The 12,669-nt window shown below is 46.8% G+C and overlaps 1 protein-coding gene across 1 annotated transcript in view; it reads left to right on the top strand.

Annotated features, from left to right (window-relative positions):
* LOC102543550 (P protein-like) overlaps positions 1 to 12,669 on the top strand; it is a 127,218-nt gene that overhangs the window by 28,118 nt on the left and 86,431 nt on the right. The window contains exons 6-8 of the mRNA XM_072952828.1: positions 7,344 to 7,415; positions 8,643 to 8,708; positions 11,698 to 11,754. Of these exons, the coding sequence (XP_072808929.1) occupies positions 7,344 to 7,415; positions 8,643 to 8,708; positions 11,698 to 11,754 (195 nt within the window). The remainder of the gene's footprint in view (positions 1 to 7,343; positions 7,416 to 8,642; positions 8,709 to 11,697; positions 11,755 to 12,669) is intronic.

Raw genomic sequence — 12,669 nt, 5'->3', positions numbered from 1 at the left:
GGAAAGGCGGGATTGAGCTCAGGTTCAGCCATGTGGAGGCGCCTTCTCTGAAGAGGAGGGTGGGAGAGCCAGCGGATGCCTTGTGGTTACTGGGCTGCAGGGACACCTGAGAGAAGGTATCCCAGCCTGGCCTCCCCAGCCTCCTGACCCCAGTGTCCCTGGCACGTGCAGTGAAGTGACGACTCGCTGCTGTATGCAAGAGGAAATCTGAGGTTCAGAGGGGGCTTGCCTCACCCCCGAGTCTGATGATCAGGCAAGGCCTTACCTGTAATCAGAAATAAACTGAGAATTCGAAAATCGCACCTCTTGGGGAGTGATGGAGGTGTTAGCTATCTTGATTGTGGTGGTGGTTTGCGGTGTTACACATCTATCAAAATTCATCAAATTGTACACCTGAAATACGTGTAGTTTACTGTACAGGAACCACACCACAACAGAGGTGTTTAAAGAAAAGAAGATCTGGCTGCTGTGAGCTGGAGGGACCCACTGGAAGGATGTTTGGGCTGGTGTGTGTGAGACGGTCTTGCTGCCCTTGTTCATTCTTTCTTTTTTGTTCTCCTCCGATTGGGTTGTTTCGGAGTTCCTGTCCTCCAGGCCACTTACTTTATCTTACATTTGATCTACTCTGCTGTGGATGCTCTGTTGCATTTTCCTTCCTAGTCGTTGGATCCTGTAGCTCCAGAATTTCTGTTTGGTTCTCTTTTATGATTTTTATCCGTTTGTGAATTTTCTCTTTTTATTCCCGTGTTGTTTTCCTGATTTCACTGAGTTGTCTTTCTGTTTTCCATGTAGCTTGTTGAGTATCCTCAGTACAGCTATTTCCAGTTCTTTACCAACTGCACACCAGATTCTGTGCCTTTCAGTTCAGTTATTGGAAGACTGCTCTCTTTTGGGGATGACACATTTCCTAGATTTTTTGTGTTCCCGTAGTTTTGCTTTGCTCTTTTCTCACTGGAAGTAGCAGACACTTTCTCAAATCTTTACTAGTTGTATTCAGGTGGGATATACTGTTTGTTATATACTGTTATTTATACAGGAGGCTTTCTCTGATCTGGTATGGACACACCTGCTGCTCTCATCTTTATTATCTTCATTTTTATTGAGGTATAGTTGATCTGCAGTGTTGTATTCATTTCAGGTATGCAGCAAAGTGATTCAGATACACATACACACATACACACACACACGCTTTTTCAGATTCTTTTCCATTTTAGGGTCTTATTACAAGATATGGAGTATAGTGCCCTGTGTAATACAGTAGGTCCTTGTCATTTATCTATTTTGTGTATAGTAGTGTGTATATGTTAATCCCAAACTCCTAGTTTATCCGTCCCCCCTCCTTTCCCCCTTTGGTAACCATAGTTTATTTTCTGTGTCTGGCGGGTCTGTTTCTGGCTTGTAGATAAGTAATAGATTCCATGTATGATATTTGTCTTTCTCTGTCTGACTTATTAGTTCATTTAATATGATCATCTCCAGGTCCATCCATGTTGCTGCAAATGGCATTATTTCATTCTTTTCTATGGCTGAGTAATATTCCATTGTATATATTTATGGTATATCTTTTTCTACCCTTTTACTTTCAAACTATTTGTGTCTTTGTTTCTAAACAGTGTCTCATATAGTATATTCTTGCATTATTTATTTTAACCTTTCTGCCATTTTTTGCCTTTTGATTGGAATGTTTAATTCATGTACATTTAACATAGTTGCTGATGAGGTAGGGTTTATCTGTCATTTTGGTATTTATTTTCTATGTGTCTTGGCTGTGTAAATAGTGCTACACTCTTCTTACTCCTTCTTGCTGCAGAATTCGTAAGCTTTTATGGCTTCTCTGGTCCTTACAACTCACCAGGCTGGCTGCTGGAAACCTCTCTTTTGTTTTCCAGAAGGTGGTGCCGCTGCTCCGTTTGTGGCTCTCCCTGGCCCACAGACCTGGTCTGTTTTCTGATGGCACTTCATTTACCGTTGACAGGGAGCGCTCGCACTACACCCACCCCGCACACACACGGGGCGGCTGCAGAGGCAGGGGAGGGGTGTCACAGGCACCTGTGGGCCTGGGGGGCGTCGGAGGGTGAATTTCTCCCAAAGGTTCCTTGTAGGACTTCCTGCTGAAGTGCTGAGTGCAGGAACTGTGTTCCTTAATGCCCTTTGATGTTCTTGTTTGGCCCCTTCCTCTCTCCCTCCCCAGTCATGGAGGCCCTGCCTGAGCGCTCTGGTGCTGGCGGGGAGAAGCTGCTGTCAGCGGCGGAGCACGTGTGCGTCGCTGTCCTCCCCCATCAGCTGGTTGGGCCCCATGCGGGGTGGCCTTGGGGGAGGGGCAGTGCTGGCCAAGTTCCTCTCACCCTCTCCAGTGTCTCCTAACCCGTGTTTTTTCTCCAGTGATGTGCTGAAATCTCCTCCCAAGAAGGCTGGACTTCTCCAGATTCTCTCTTGCCTGCAGGTGTCTGCCCAGGTCAGCACTCTCCAGGTTTTCCCTGACTGTGGCCAAGGGCGGGTTGGGGTGGCACTGCTGGCTTCTGCTGGCTTTGCAGCCTTGGCCAAGGTCTGTCTGCTTATTACTGGATGCAGAGGTGAGCGAGCCTCCTCCCAGGCCCCTTGGCATATGTGCTGGACCCTGCTGCTCCTACAGAGACACTTTTCTTCATGGATAGATGCCTAGTTAGCTGTCAAAAACGGGGGACAAAACGGAGGGACATCTCATGCTGCCGTGATACTGACGTCACCTCCCAGTTTGCTTTTAAATGTTCAGAACCTGAGATGGGTAACTAATGTTCTTCCTTGAGCCTCTTTGGTAAATGGAAGGATAAAAGAAGTGCTGGGAGACCCATCAGAATAAGAATGAGGTGCCTAAGTGTCTGCAGACACGCGGTACCCCCACGGCTCCCATTTCTGCCTTGTGATGTAGTGGCTGCTGGACACTGTCCCCAAGCCCGTGCGTGCTATGCATGTGTGCCTTGGGCTCGACAGACCCCACATGAGCTGGGAAGGGAAGTCTGAGAGCCTTTGCTTTGTTTCATTTCAAGTAAACTCTTTGCTGGCCTGGGGAGCAGTGGGCAGCAGGGGCCCCTCTGTTTGGGGAGGGGCTGCTCACGCAGGGCGGTGCCTGTGTCTTCTTGAGCCCCTTCCCTCCCAGTGCCCTGGGGCAATGGCAGGAGCCAGCTGGTCCGTAGTGACAGGGCCGGCAGTGAGGGTGGGTCTCCTGGACGTTCCTCAGCTCTGAGTCCTGTGTTTCTAGACACCCCGGAGAGTGTACAAGTGGTACGGTTCTGGGTCTTGAACTTGATGGCACACAGCCCTGTGTATCATAGGCATTTCGGCACCCCCAGGCTGCATCCAGTTGAAAGCTGTGTACCAGTCCCTTCTCACTGCCGTGACGTTGTGGGGTGAACGTGGGCTTTGTGGTGCTAAGTAAATCTCAGTACCTCTCTGCATTTCACTTTCTTCGTCTGCAAAACTTAGAGAGCTCTTCAGTTTGTTGTGAGAGACAAACAGGGCGGTGTGGGCGGGGCATGGACTGGCTGTCCCTGGAGGTGCCACCCTGGCCCGCCATGTCCAGCTGTGGGACCTGGGCCAGCTCCTGTTTTCCTGCACTGGGTCCTGTTGGACCACAGGTTAGTAACAGGGCTCTACTTCCTGCACTGCCTGCCAGGTCGGTCCTGCTTCTACCCTCCCTTGTCTCCTAGGAAGAGGGTGTTCTGGCCCCTTTGCAGGTGGTGGGCCTTTGTCCCTCTGCCTTCCTTGTGAATGCAGCCTGGTCCTTTGGTTCTTGGTGGACCGCCCGCCCTCCCCTTGCTGCTGCAAAACTGGCCTCTGCACCCCGAAAGCCAGATTGAGACTCGGAGACAGAGTGTTGGGAGAAAAAGGACAAACAGCTTTATTGCTTTGCCAGGCAAAGGGGAGCGACAGTGGGCTCTTGCCTTAGAGACTGAGTCCATCTTGGGGTTGGAGCCTTGAGGTTTTATAGAAAAACTGGATGGAACCAAAAAGTGATAACGACCAGGGCGGTTTACAGGGCAGTGCGCTCCTCTTAACCCCAGTGGCTCTTCCTTCATGGAGGAGTTTCGGAGGGTCTGTCCTTCTTCTGAGATTATCAGCCCATTGTCTCCTTTCTGGTTAAAACTATTGAATGTTTGGGAGTTGTTCAGCATAAAAAGCAGTAAGGGAGGGAAAGCAGATTACAGCATTTCTTAGTCAGAAAGAATCAGCATCAGGGAAGGCAGTTTGTTTCCTATTCCTTCACCCTATGAGGTCAGGCGTGGTTGCTCCCCATGCCCTGGATGTAGGGATGTGAGCAGAGCGCCCCCCTTCTTCTTGCCTCTGTGGCAGCACGTGTGAGGCAGCCTGGGTCTCGCAGAGGCCTGCCCACCGCCCGTGCTGTGGCTCTGCAGGTGCTGTGCGACCAGCTGAAAGTGGAGGGCAGCCAGATCCCCACAGGGAGGGATGGTGCTGTTGCTGGGAGATGGAACCAGTGTCCAGGGTCTTGTCCCATCCCAGAAAGAATTCAGAGCCAGGATGCAGAGGTTAAGAAATTAAAGTGAGGATTTATTAAGGAGTAGACAATACACTCTCAAGGGGAGAGCGGGCAGACTCAGGTGAGCAGCTAGCCTGAGTTTCTTTGGCAAGTTGGTTAAATAAGGTGTGAAAATGAATGAGCAGAATATTCATTGGGGAGGGAAGGGTTTGGGATCCTATTCCCTGATTTTTACCCCAGCTCCACCTTCCCAAAGGGAAGAGGGATTTTTGTCCTTATTTAGCATGGATTGGAAGTGTCATGGCCTTGGTGCATGATGGGTGCTTCTAATCTGCAAGGCTAATTTTACTGAAATGAGGGCATAATGAGCAAAAGCTTGCATTCGGACACTAGAGACTCTTGCCTTTTCCCTTCAGGCCACTTGTCACCCCAAACTGTGTAATTTCTTATCAGTCCAGAGGTTCCTGCTTTTCTTTCTCTGCCCAGGGAGCCCTTGGTGCTTACATGATGTAGGGTTTTTTGCATTTGGTCCGTGCCCCTCTTTTTTTTTTGCCCAGTTCCTGCCATTTGGCCTGCGTCCCCTTTCTCTGCTTGTATCTAGCTGTCTGCCTGCCCTAACATATACCATAGCAGCAGTCATCACCACAGTACAGTTTTGGATCTTCCATCCCCCCATCAAGATCCCTAGGGCCTCTTTGCCGTCAGTCCTTTTTGCTGTCTCCAGCCTTTGGCAACCCTGATCTTTTTGTCTCTGTAAATTACCTTTTCTGGACAGTTCATATAGGTGGGATGTTACAATATACAGTCTTCTGTGTCTGACTTCTTTCGCTTAGCCTGATGTGTTTTGGGTCTATCCATTACACAGCATCTATCGGTAGTTGCATGTTGCAGCATGTGCTGCATTTTGTTTTATCAACTCACCATGGGTGACATTCGGAATGTTTCCTTTTTTTTTTTTTGCCTATTTTGAATGTTTCTATGAACATACATGCTTTATATGGACTATTAAAAGAGAAACTGAGGTATATTAAATTTTTAAGAGTTTATTTGTGCAAAAATTGATTCAAATTGGGCCATACCAAACCGGAAGCGGTTAGGAGACTCCACCAACAGGAGCTGGGAGAAAGTTTTATAGAGAAAAGCCAGAAGCAAAGCAGGGAAATGATCTGAGTAGCTATAGCGTAAGCGTTTGCCTTGTTTGGGAAAGGCTCGTTAGCTGTTTATAATCACCTGTCCTTAGGGTTTGATTTCTTATCTTTGAGGTATTATAGGCGTAGCTTTTTGTTTTCTTACATAGGCTGCTAAAGCATTAGTGTTACTGAACTCAGGTTCAGTGGTTCACCACTCAGAAGCCAATAATTGAGAGGCAAGTGTTGGTAGAAGGAAAAGTTGCTTTATTCAGAAAAGCTGCCAATCTGGGGAGAAGGTGGACTCATGTCTTGAGACCACCTCCAAAGATCCTGCTCAGCCATGACAATTTTTAAAGGGAAAAGGGGAAATAATTCTAGTTCATCATTAAGGTGAGAGATCAGATTCTTTGTCATTTTCCCACTGTGTGCAGACCTGCTGACTTCTGGTCTTTCTCTGGATGCTGTCTTGCCTGCATGGTCCACTTGCAGTTAGATACTCTCTTGCCCATGGGGTCTGCCTGCAAATTTATTAAGGGGAAGGTAGGGGTAGAAAGCCGTCATTCTTTAACTAGTTAATTCTTCATTCTTACTACTTGTAATCCAGGAAAGGAATCGACAGCTTAGGCAAGGCATTGTGTACATTCAGTAAAGCAAAAATCAGGAGTTAGGTTAAATGTTGCGTAGTGATTTCAATTTTATGATCAAGGCTTGAGGGAAACAGAGATGAACAGACAGAAAAGGAACAAAAGAGCTGCTTAGATTAGAGCCACCTCAGTATCTCTTGTTTATTTTAACAGGACATGTGCTTTTCTTTCTCTTGGGTAGGTTCCTAGGAGTAGAATTTGCTGGTCGTATGGTAAATGTATTATTTCACTTTGTAAGAAACTGCCAAACTTTTTCACAATGGCTGCACCATTTTACATTCCCACAAGCAACGTTTGAGTGTTCCAATTCCTCTGCATCCTTGCCTTTCTTTATATTTTGTCTTAGAAATTCCATGTCCATTTGAATTATAATTAAATAGAAAAAGTACCTTTGTGGTTCAGTGGTAACACTGAAGTCTCAATTAGATTAAGTATTTGGCTAGATACTTCTGGTTTAATAACAGTCTCAGTAATTGGGCAGAATTGATTTATGTTGTGGAACTAATGGTCCAGTTGCCTAGAAATTAAATGATAGATAATTAATGAGAATTTACTGCAGGCTTCCATATAGAACATACTTTATCCAGCCTTCTGCTTCTACTTCATGGTCATCTGATTATGCAGGAAATGAAAGCATCTTCCTTTATTTTTTATTTTTTCATTTTTCTTTTAGTTGAAGTATCGTCAGTTACAATGTGTCAGTTTTTGGGGTACAGCATAATGTCCCAGTCATGCATACCTGTGTGTGTGTGTGTGTATATATATATGTGTGTGTGTGTGTGTGTGTGTATTCATTTTCATACTCTTTTTCATTAAAGGTTATTACAAGATACTGAGTATAGTTGCTGGTGCTATACAGAAGAAATTCATTTTTTTATCTAGAAAGCAGCTTTCTTTAGAAGGCAGACTGGTGGTGGTTATGTCTGTCTCTAGGGCGTCCACACTGTAAAACAGACAAACCCATGATTTGTTTATTGTCCCAGTAGAGATGGTATAGGATGGCCAGTCTTGACAGATACTTATACCAAAACCGGCTTCTGTGTGTTTTGAACCCCTGTGGATTAGAATGCAGTAATTTTCTGTGTTTCTTTCCAGATCGTTCACAGAACCCTGGCAGCTATGTTGGGTTCCCTTGCGGCGTTAGCAGCCCTGGCTGTGATTGGCGATGTAAGTTTTGATGCTTTGAGTCGAAGGCTTAGCCCTCAATAGAGCGCCAGATTCAAAGACAGTCCAAGAATTAGGCGTTAGCTGGTGCTTTTAATTTTCATGTACTGTTTTCACGTTTCCCCTGGGAACTGTGCTAGAGGCATGGACAGACTTCACAGCGCAGACAAGTAATTAACATTGACTTTGTCACGCATCCCAGCGGCGTTATCCTTCATCCTCGCTGAGGAAAGGCTCATGGTGGTCACGCCTTTGCCTAGGCCATGTAGCTGAGCCACGTTAGAGCTGGTCCTGCATGCTGTCGGCCCTTGGTACCTGGAGGAGGCCATCCTGGCTGGAGCAGAGCGGTGGGAGATAGTGAGGTGGTGGTGGGGGAACGGTTCTGTACCAGGCAGAAATCAGGGCATCCCTGGAGGTGCATGTGTGGGCGGTGATTGCACCCCCTCAGGCTCTGAGCATGTCTGTCCAGCGGGGACATAAGGATGGACATGGGGAGGCAGGAGAGGCCGAGTGCCCGCCGAGGTTGGAGGCCAGAGCTGCTTAGGTAGGAATGCTGGGACGGACCACGTGGCAACACACAGAACCTGGAGTGAAAACAACTCTGTGGGAGCCCACGGATTGTTCTGAAAACTGCTACTAAAGGCTGTGCAGTCAACCAAAGAATACTGACTGGTTTAAAAATCTGTGTGGGGCTATGTTCGGTTAGTTATTTATAGTTTTTTTTTTTTCTTGGTTAGAGTTGGTGTAAACAAACACTAACCCTAAGGGTGAAATGTCCCAGAATCCTAACACTGACACATAAATCACTGTTATTTTTAATAATTAAGAAATAGTGTAGTGGTAGTTACTTAATTTTAGAAATCACTGACGTGGCTCGTGGCACGTGCTGCGGGAGGCCACCTGGACCATCACGCGGTCCTTGTCCAACAACCAGGCTCTCCGGGTGCCCTCGCTTCACGGAATTCTGTGCCTCCCAGTTCCCCGTGACCCGGCCTTCCCTGCAGGGACGGGGCCAGGTTTAAGACATCTGCTTTTCTTAGTACTAAGTGCGTAGGTTTGACATTATAATGCTTTCATTATGAGTATTTTTCATTGATGACATAATCTGACTTCAAAAGCAAGTGGATGGTGGTGTGATTTTCGACTCTGGCCCAACGAGTGGGTTTGACGTAAAAGGCCACAGGAGGCTGATGTCCGGGACTAACGGGCGGGTTTGTGCTTTGATTGCAGAGGCCCAGCCTGACCCACGTGGTGGAGTGGATTGATTTCGAGACCCTGGCTCTGCTGTTTGGAATGGTAATGGCAGCCTCCCAGCGGGACAGGGCTCCAAGCCTGCGGCAACCTGCGACTTCTCTCTTGCTGCTGCTGCAGCTAATTCCTTGTTGTTGTTGTTTTGTTTGTTTGTTTGGGGGGAGGTAATCAGGTTTATTTATTTACTTACTTATTTTAGTGGAGGCACTGGGGAGGGATTGAATCCAGGACCTCGTGCGTGCTCAGCCCGCGCTGTACCACTGAGCTACGCCCTCCCCCTCTTCTGCAACTAATTCTTAAAGACACCGTGCTGCTTGACAGTTAGGGCTTGACTGAGAAGTGTTTGTGCGGTCTAGCTAATTTCTCCTGTGGAGGAGTGGAATGATTAGTGCTCTGGTGAGTTAGCTGGAAAATTTTAGTCTAAAGCCTGCCTGATAGTGAAATCATGGTCATTTAGCAAATTAAGCAAAGTTTCAAGTTACTGTCCTTAAAATTTAAAATGGGATGTCCTAAGCAAATGAACCATACAAGGTTTTCAGTGATTGGAAAAGTACCTTTAATTATATGGATAAAGGAAGAAATGAAGAAGTCATCCCTTATTTATCATTGTCAAGGGGCCATTGTGTCCTATGTGCTGTGAGGTGTCACCAAATCCACCTGTAGGAAGGGAACTTTAAGACGCACTAGTGGGTGAGTGTGGAACATGAATCATAGATAGATTCAACTTTGAGTACGTGGAGTTTGACAAGGGTCTGAACAGCAGTGGGAATGGCTCATGTGTTGTTTATTTTTTTTCTTGGTTGGGAGGATAATCAGGTTTATTTATTACTGTTATTTATTTAATGACGATACGGGAGATTGAACCCAGGACCTCATGCCTGCTAGGCATGCGCTCTACCACGGAGCTGTACCCCGTCCCCACCCCCCCAGCTCATGCATTCTTGAACAGACCCCACAGCTCCATGATCTGAAGGAGGGTCTTCCCTCTCTGGGCTCGAGGACTCACCCTGTGTGAAGGAGGTCATTATGTACTCTCATTTCCCTGCTAACAGTCTCCTCACCCTGGCACTGTGGGGGGCCTGCTGCTCCAGGCTTCAGTGGGACCCAGACTGGCTGCCTCTCCTGTGGGTGTAGTGTGGGAGGCAGGTCGATGCTCTGAACTTAGGCTTCTACAGAGGAGCTAACAGTTGTGTTGGGTCCCGAAAAGGCTGTGGGGTTTGGGCGTATGGGAGGAAGGTGGAAGGCGTATCAGATGTTCTATAAAATGAGTTTTTTTTTAAACTTCAGCGATTGGTGTTAGTTTGCTGGAGTGCCGTAACGCAGTACCACAGACTGGGTGCCTCAAACAGCAGACGTGCGTTTCCTCCCAGTTCTGGAGGCTAGAGGTCCAGGGTCAGGGTGCCAGCAGGGCTGGTTTCTTCTTTCTGAGGCTTCTGTCCTCTTCTTATAAGGACACCAGTCATACTGGACGAGGGCCTCATTTTAATTTAATTACCCCCTTGATGTAGTCACCGCACTTGGAGCTGCTGGGGGCTTAGGATTTCAACATGTGAGTGGTTTAATTTTTTTCAATTGGAATCAGCTCAGTAAGGTTCTGTGATGCTAGGACTTCAGGTGCAAAGACAGCCTATAAAGCCAGGCCCTTCCGTTTTCATCCTAGTTCATGCCAGTCCATCACCCATGGGGCCGCTTGCCCAGGCCCTGAGTTCCAGGCTCTCTTGGGGGTTCTGGCAGCAGTCGTGGGGCACAGCTTCCTCACGACAGTGGAAGACCACGCAGGACCTGCCCATCCACGTGGCCATTTGGGTTAGGATGAACGTGGTGGTCACTTTAGACAACGCAGGTGTTGGTACTGGGCTAAATTAATTTTGGGACGTGTTCTGTTTTGCATGGTTTCTTTGAAAGACAGTACTGGGCCCACTATTTTCTAAGTACTTTAATTTACATAATTCTGTTGAATTTTCACAACCATCTTATAAGGAACAGACATTCAGAGGTGAGGCGAGAAAACTAAAGTGCAGAGAATTAAACACATTTTTTTGCTGAAGGTTAAACGTCTCCTGAGGGGCAGGCTTGGCATTTGAACCTGCATCTTCTCACTGCAAGTTCAACACACGGTGCACCACCATTTAAGGGGGTGGAATAGACAATCTTCTAGAAAGTTCAGGTTGGTTGAGGTGTCTGGTTGATTAGACTTAGAATAAATGGGACGTTCCTTTTTGTTACTGACTGTGATGGTTATTCTCACCAACTCAATGTCATCACTAGAAACATGCACGCCAGTAAGCCCCCGGGTCCGTACACAACCCAGGGAATAATCATTTCAGTGTAACTACTCTTACTTGCGTGTCTTAATCAAATCAGTGACAAAAATCTGTTACATTATTTTAGGAAACGAAATTTAACCCAGTATAAAAGTCTTAAAACGTTTTTTAAAAATCTTTAATTTATTTATTCATTTTTTGTTTTTGTTTTTGTTTTGGAGGGGAGGTAATTAGTTTATTTATTTACTTGCTTATTTTAATGGATGTCCTGGGGATTGAACCCAGGACCTTGCATGCCAAGCAGGCACTCTACCGCTGAGCTATACGTTCTTCCCCATTAAAATGTTTAATTGTTGCTTGTGTGGACATTTAGGAGCAGAAGGCCACGTGCTGGCCCACTTCCTTCCCTGCTTCTAGCTTTGTGACTGTGAGTCACCTCCCATCTCTGCTCGTCGGTTTCCTGGTCTATGAGACAGAGAGTAATAATAACACCGATGTTCGCTGTGAAGATCGGGTGGAATGATAATGTACCTTGGGCACATGCCCCTGGACAAATATACAAGTGCAAACCCGTGAGCAAGGGGCTCAGGGTCCCCACTCAGCGATTTAGTCAGCGGACCGCCCTCAGCAGGAGAGCGAGAGGCTTGATGAGGGGGCAGCTTTCAGGAAGCCAGAGCTCAGATTTGTAAGTGACCCCTCTGGTGTCGTTTCAGGATGCTACTCTGCTGAAACATTCTCCTTGCCTCTTTTTTTCTTCTTTTCCCCCACAGATGATCTTAGTAGCCATATTTTCAGAAACTGGATTTTTTGATTACTGCGCTGTAAAGGTAGGTTTGATGTAGCACTTAATGGTTATGTATGAATTGGTTGACGTATTTCTTACGTGTTTATTTTTCTACTGGTACATATGTAGTGAAGAAAACTGCTATTTAAAGAAAGTATTTAAAAATTCTATCTTCTTTTTCAAAATCACTGCTGCAAGTCTGGGTAGAGTTGCCATCCTGTGTCGGGTGGCTCTGAGCAGTGCTTTCAGCTTCTCAGCAGTCCCGGAGGAAGGGGACCAGGGAGAAGTCTGCTCCAGCTGAGTGTCTGACATTCTTTAAATAGGCAGGTTGAGAGCTATGCACTAAAACTGTTTTGCTCTCTGAGCATCTAAAGATTTCAAGGCATCAGCTTCTGATTACTTTGCTTTTTGATGAAATCGTTTCAATGACTGCTTTCTAAACTTTGAACCTAGAAACATTCACTTTTATCACTGGAACCCTGGGAAACCCACCAGCAAGTTGCGACTGTCAGAATCTGTCCTGGTCCTGTCTCTCAGGGTTGGCAGGAGGAGAGCTTTGCTAATGCAAAGGCTAATTCTGGGCTTGAATTTTTGTTTTTTTGGAAACTGAAAAGTTCTTTTAAAAAATTATGTCCTCAGCAAAGCGCTCTGCAAACTCTGAATGACAGAACCGTGCTGTGATTTTTGCCGTCTTTGTGAACCATCTTGCACCTTGCCGGAGCTACCTGGCCTCCTCCTCCCAATGCCTCGGTACTAAAAGTACCCCCCAGATCGCCAAAGATCAGCAACTCTAGGGTCAGGTGGATCCAATGTCGCAGCCCAGGCTGTCCAGCCAGAAGGAGTGTGTGAAAGACTGGGGGTTATAGTGGTGGTGGGCCACCTCCTTGTGGCAACTGGACCATCACGGGGCGGCGTGAAGGAGAATCGGACGGAAGGAATGCGGGCCAGGGTGGATTTA

This window comes from Vicugna pacos, chromosome 32, assembly GCF_048564905.1.
Source record: "Vicugna pacos chromosome 32, VicPac4, whole genome shotgun sequence".
NCBI classification, from domain to species: domain Eukaryota; kingdom Metazoa; phylum Chordata; class Mammalia; order Artiodactyla; family Camelidae; genus Vicugna; species Vicugna pacos.
The sequence above is the reverse complement of the archived record's forward strand: the minus strand, read 5'-3'. Positions and strand labels throughout refer to the sequence as shown.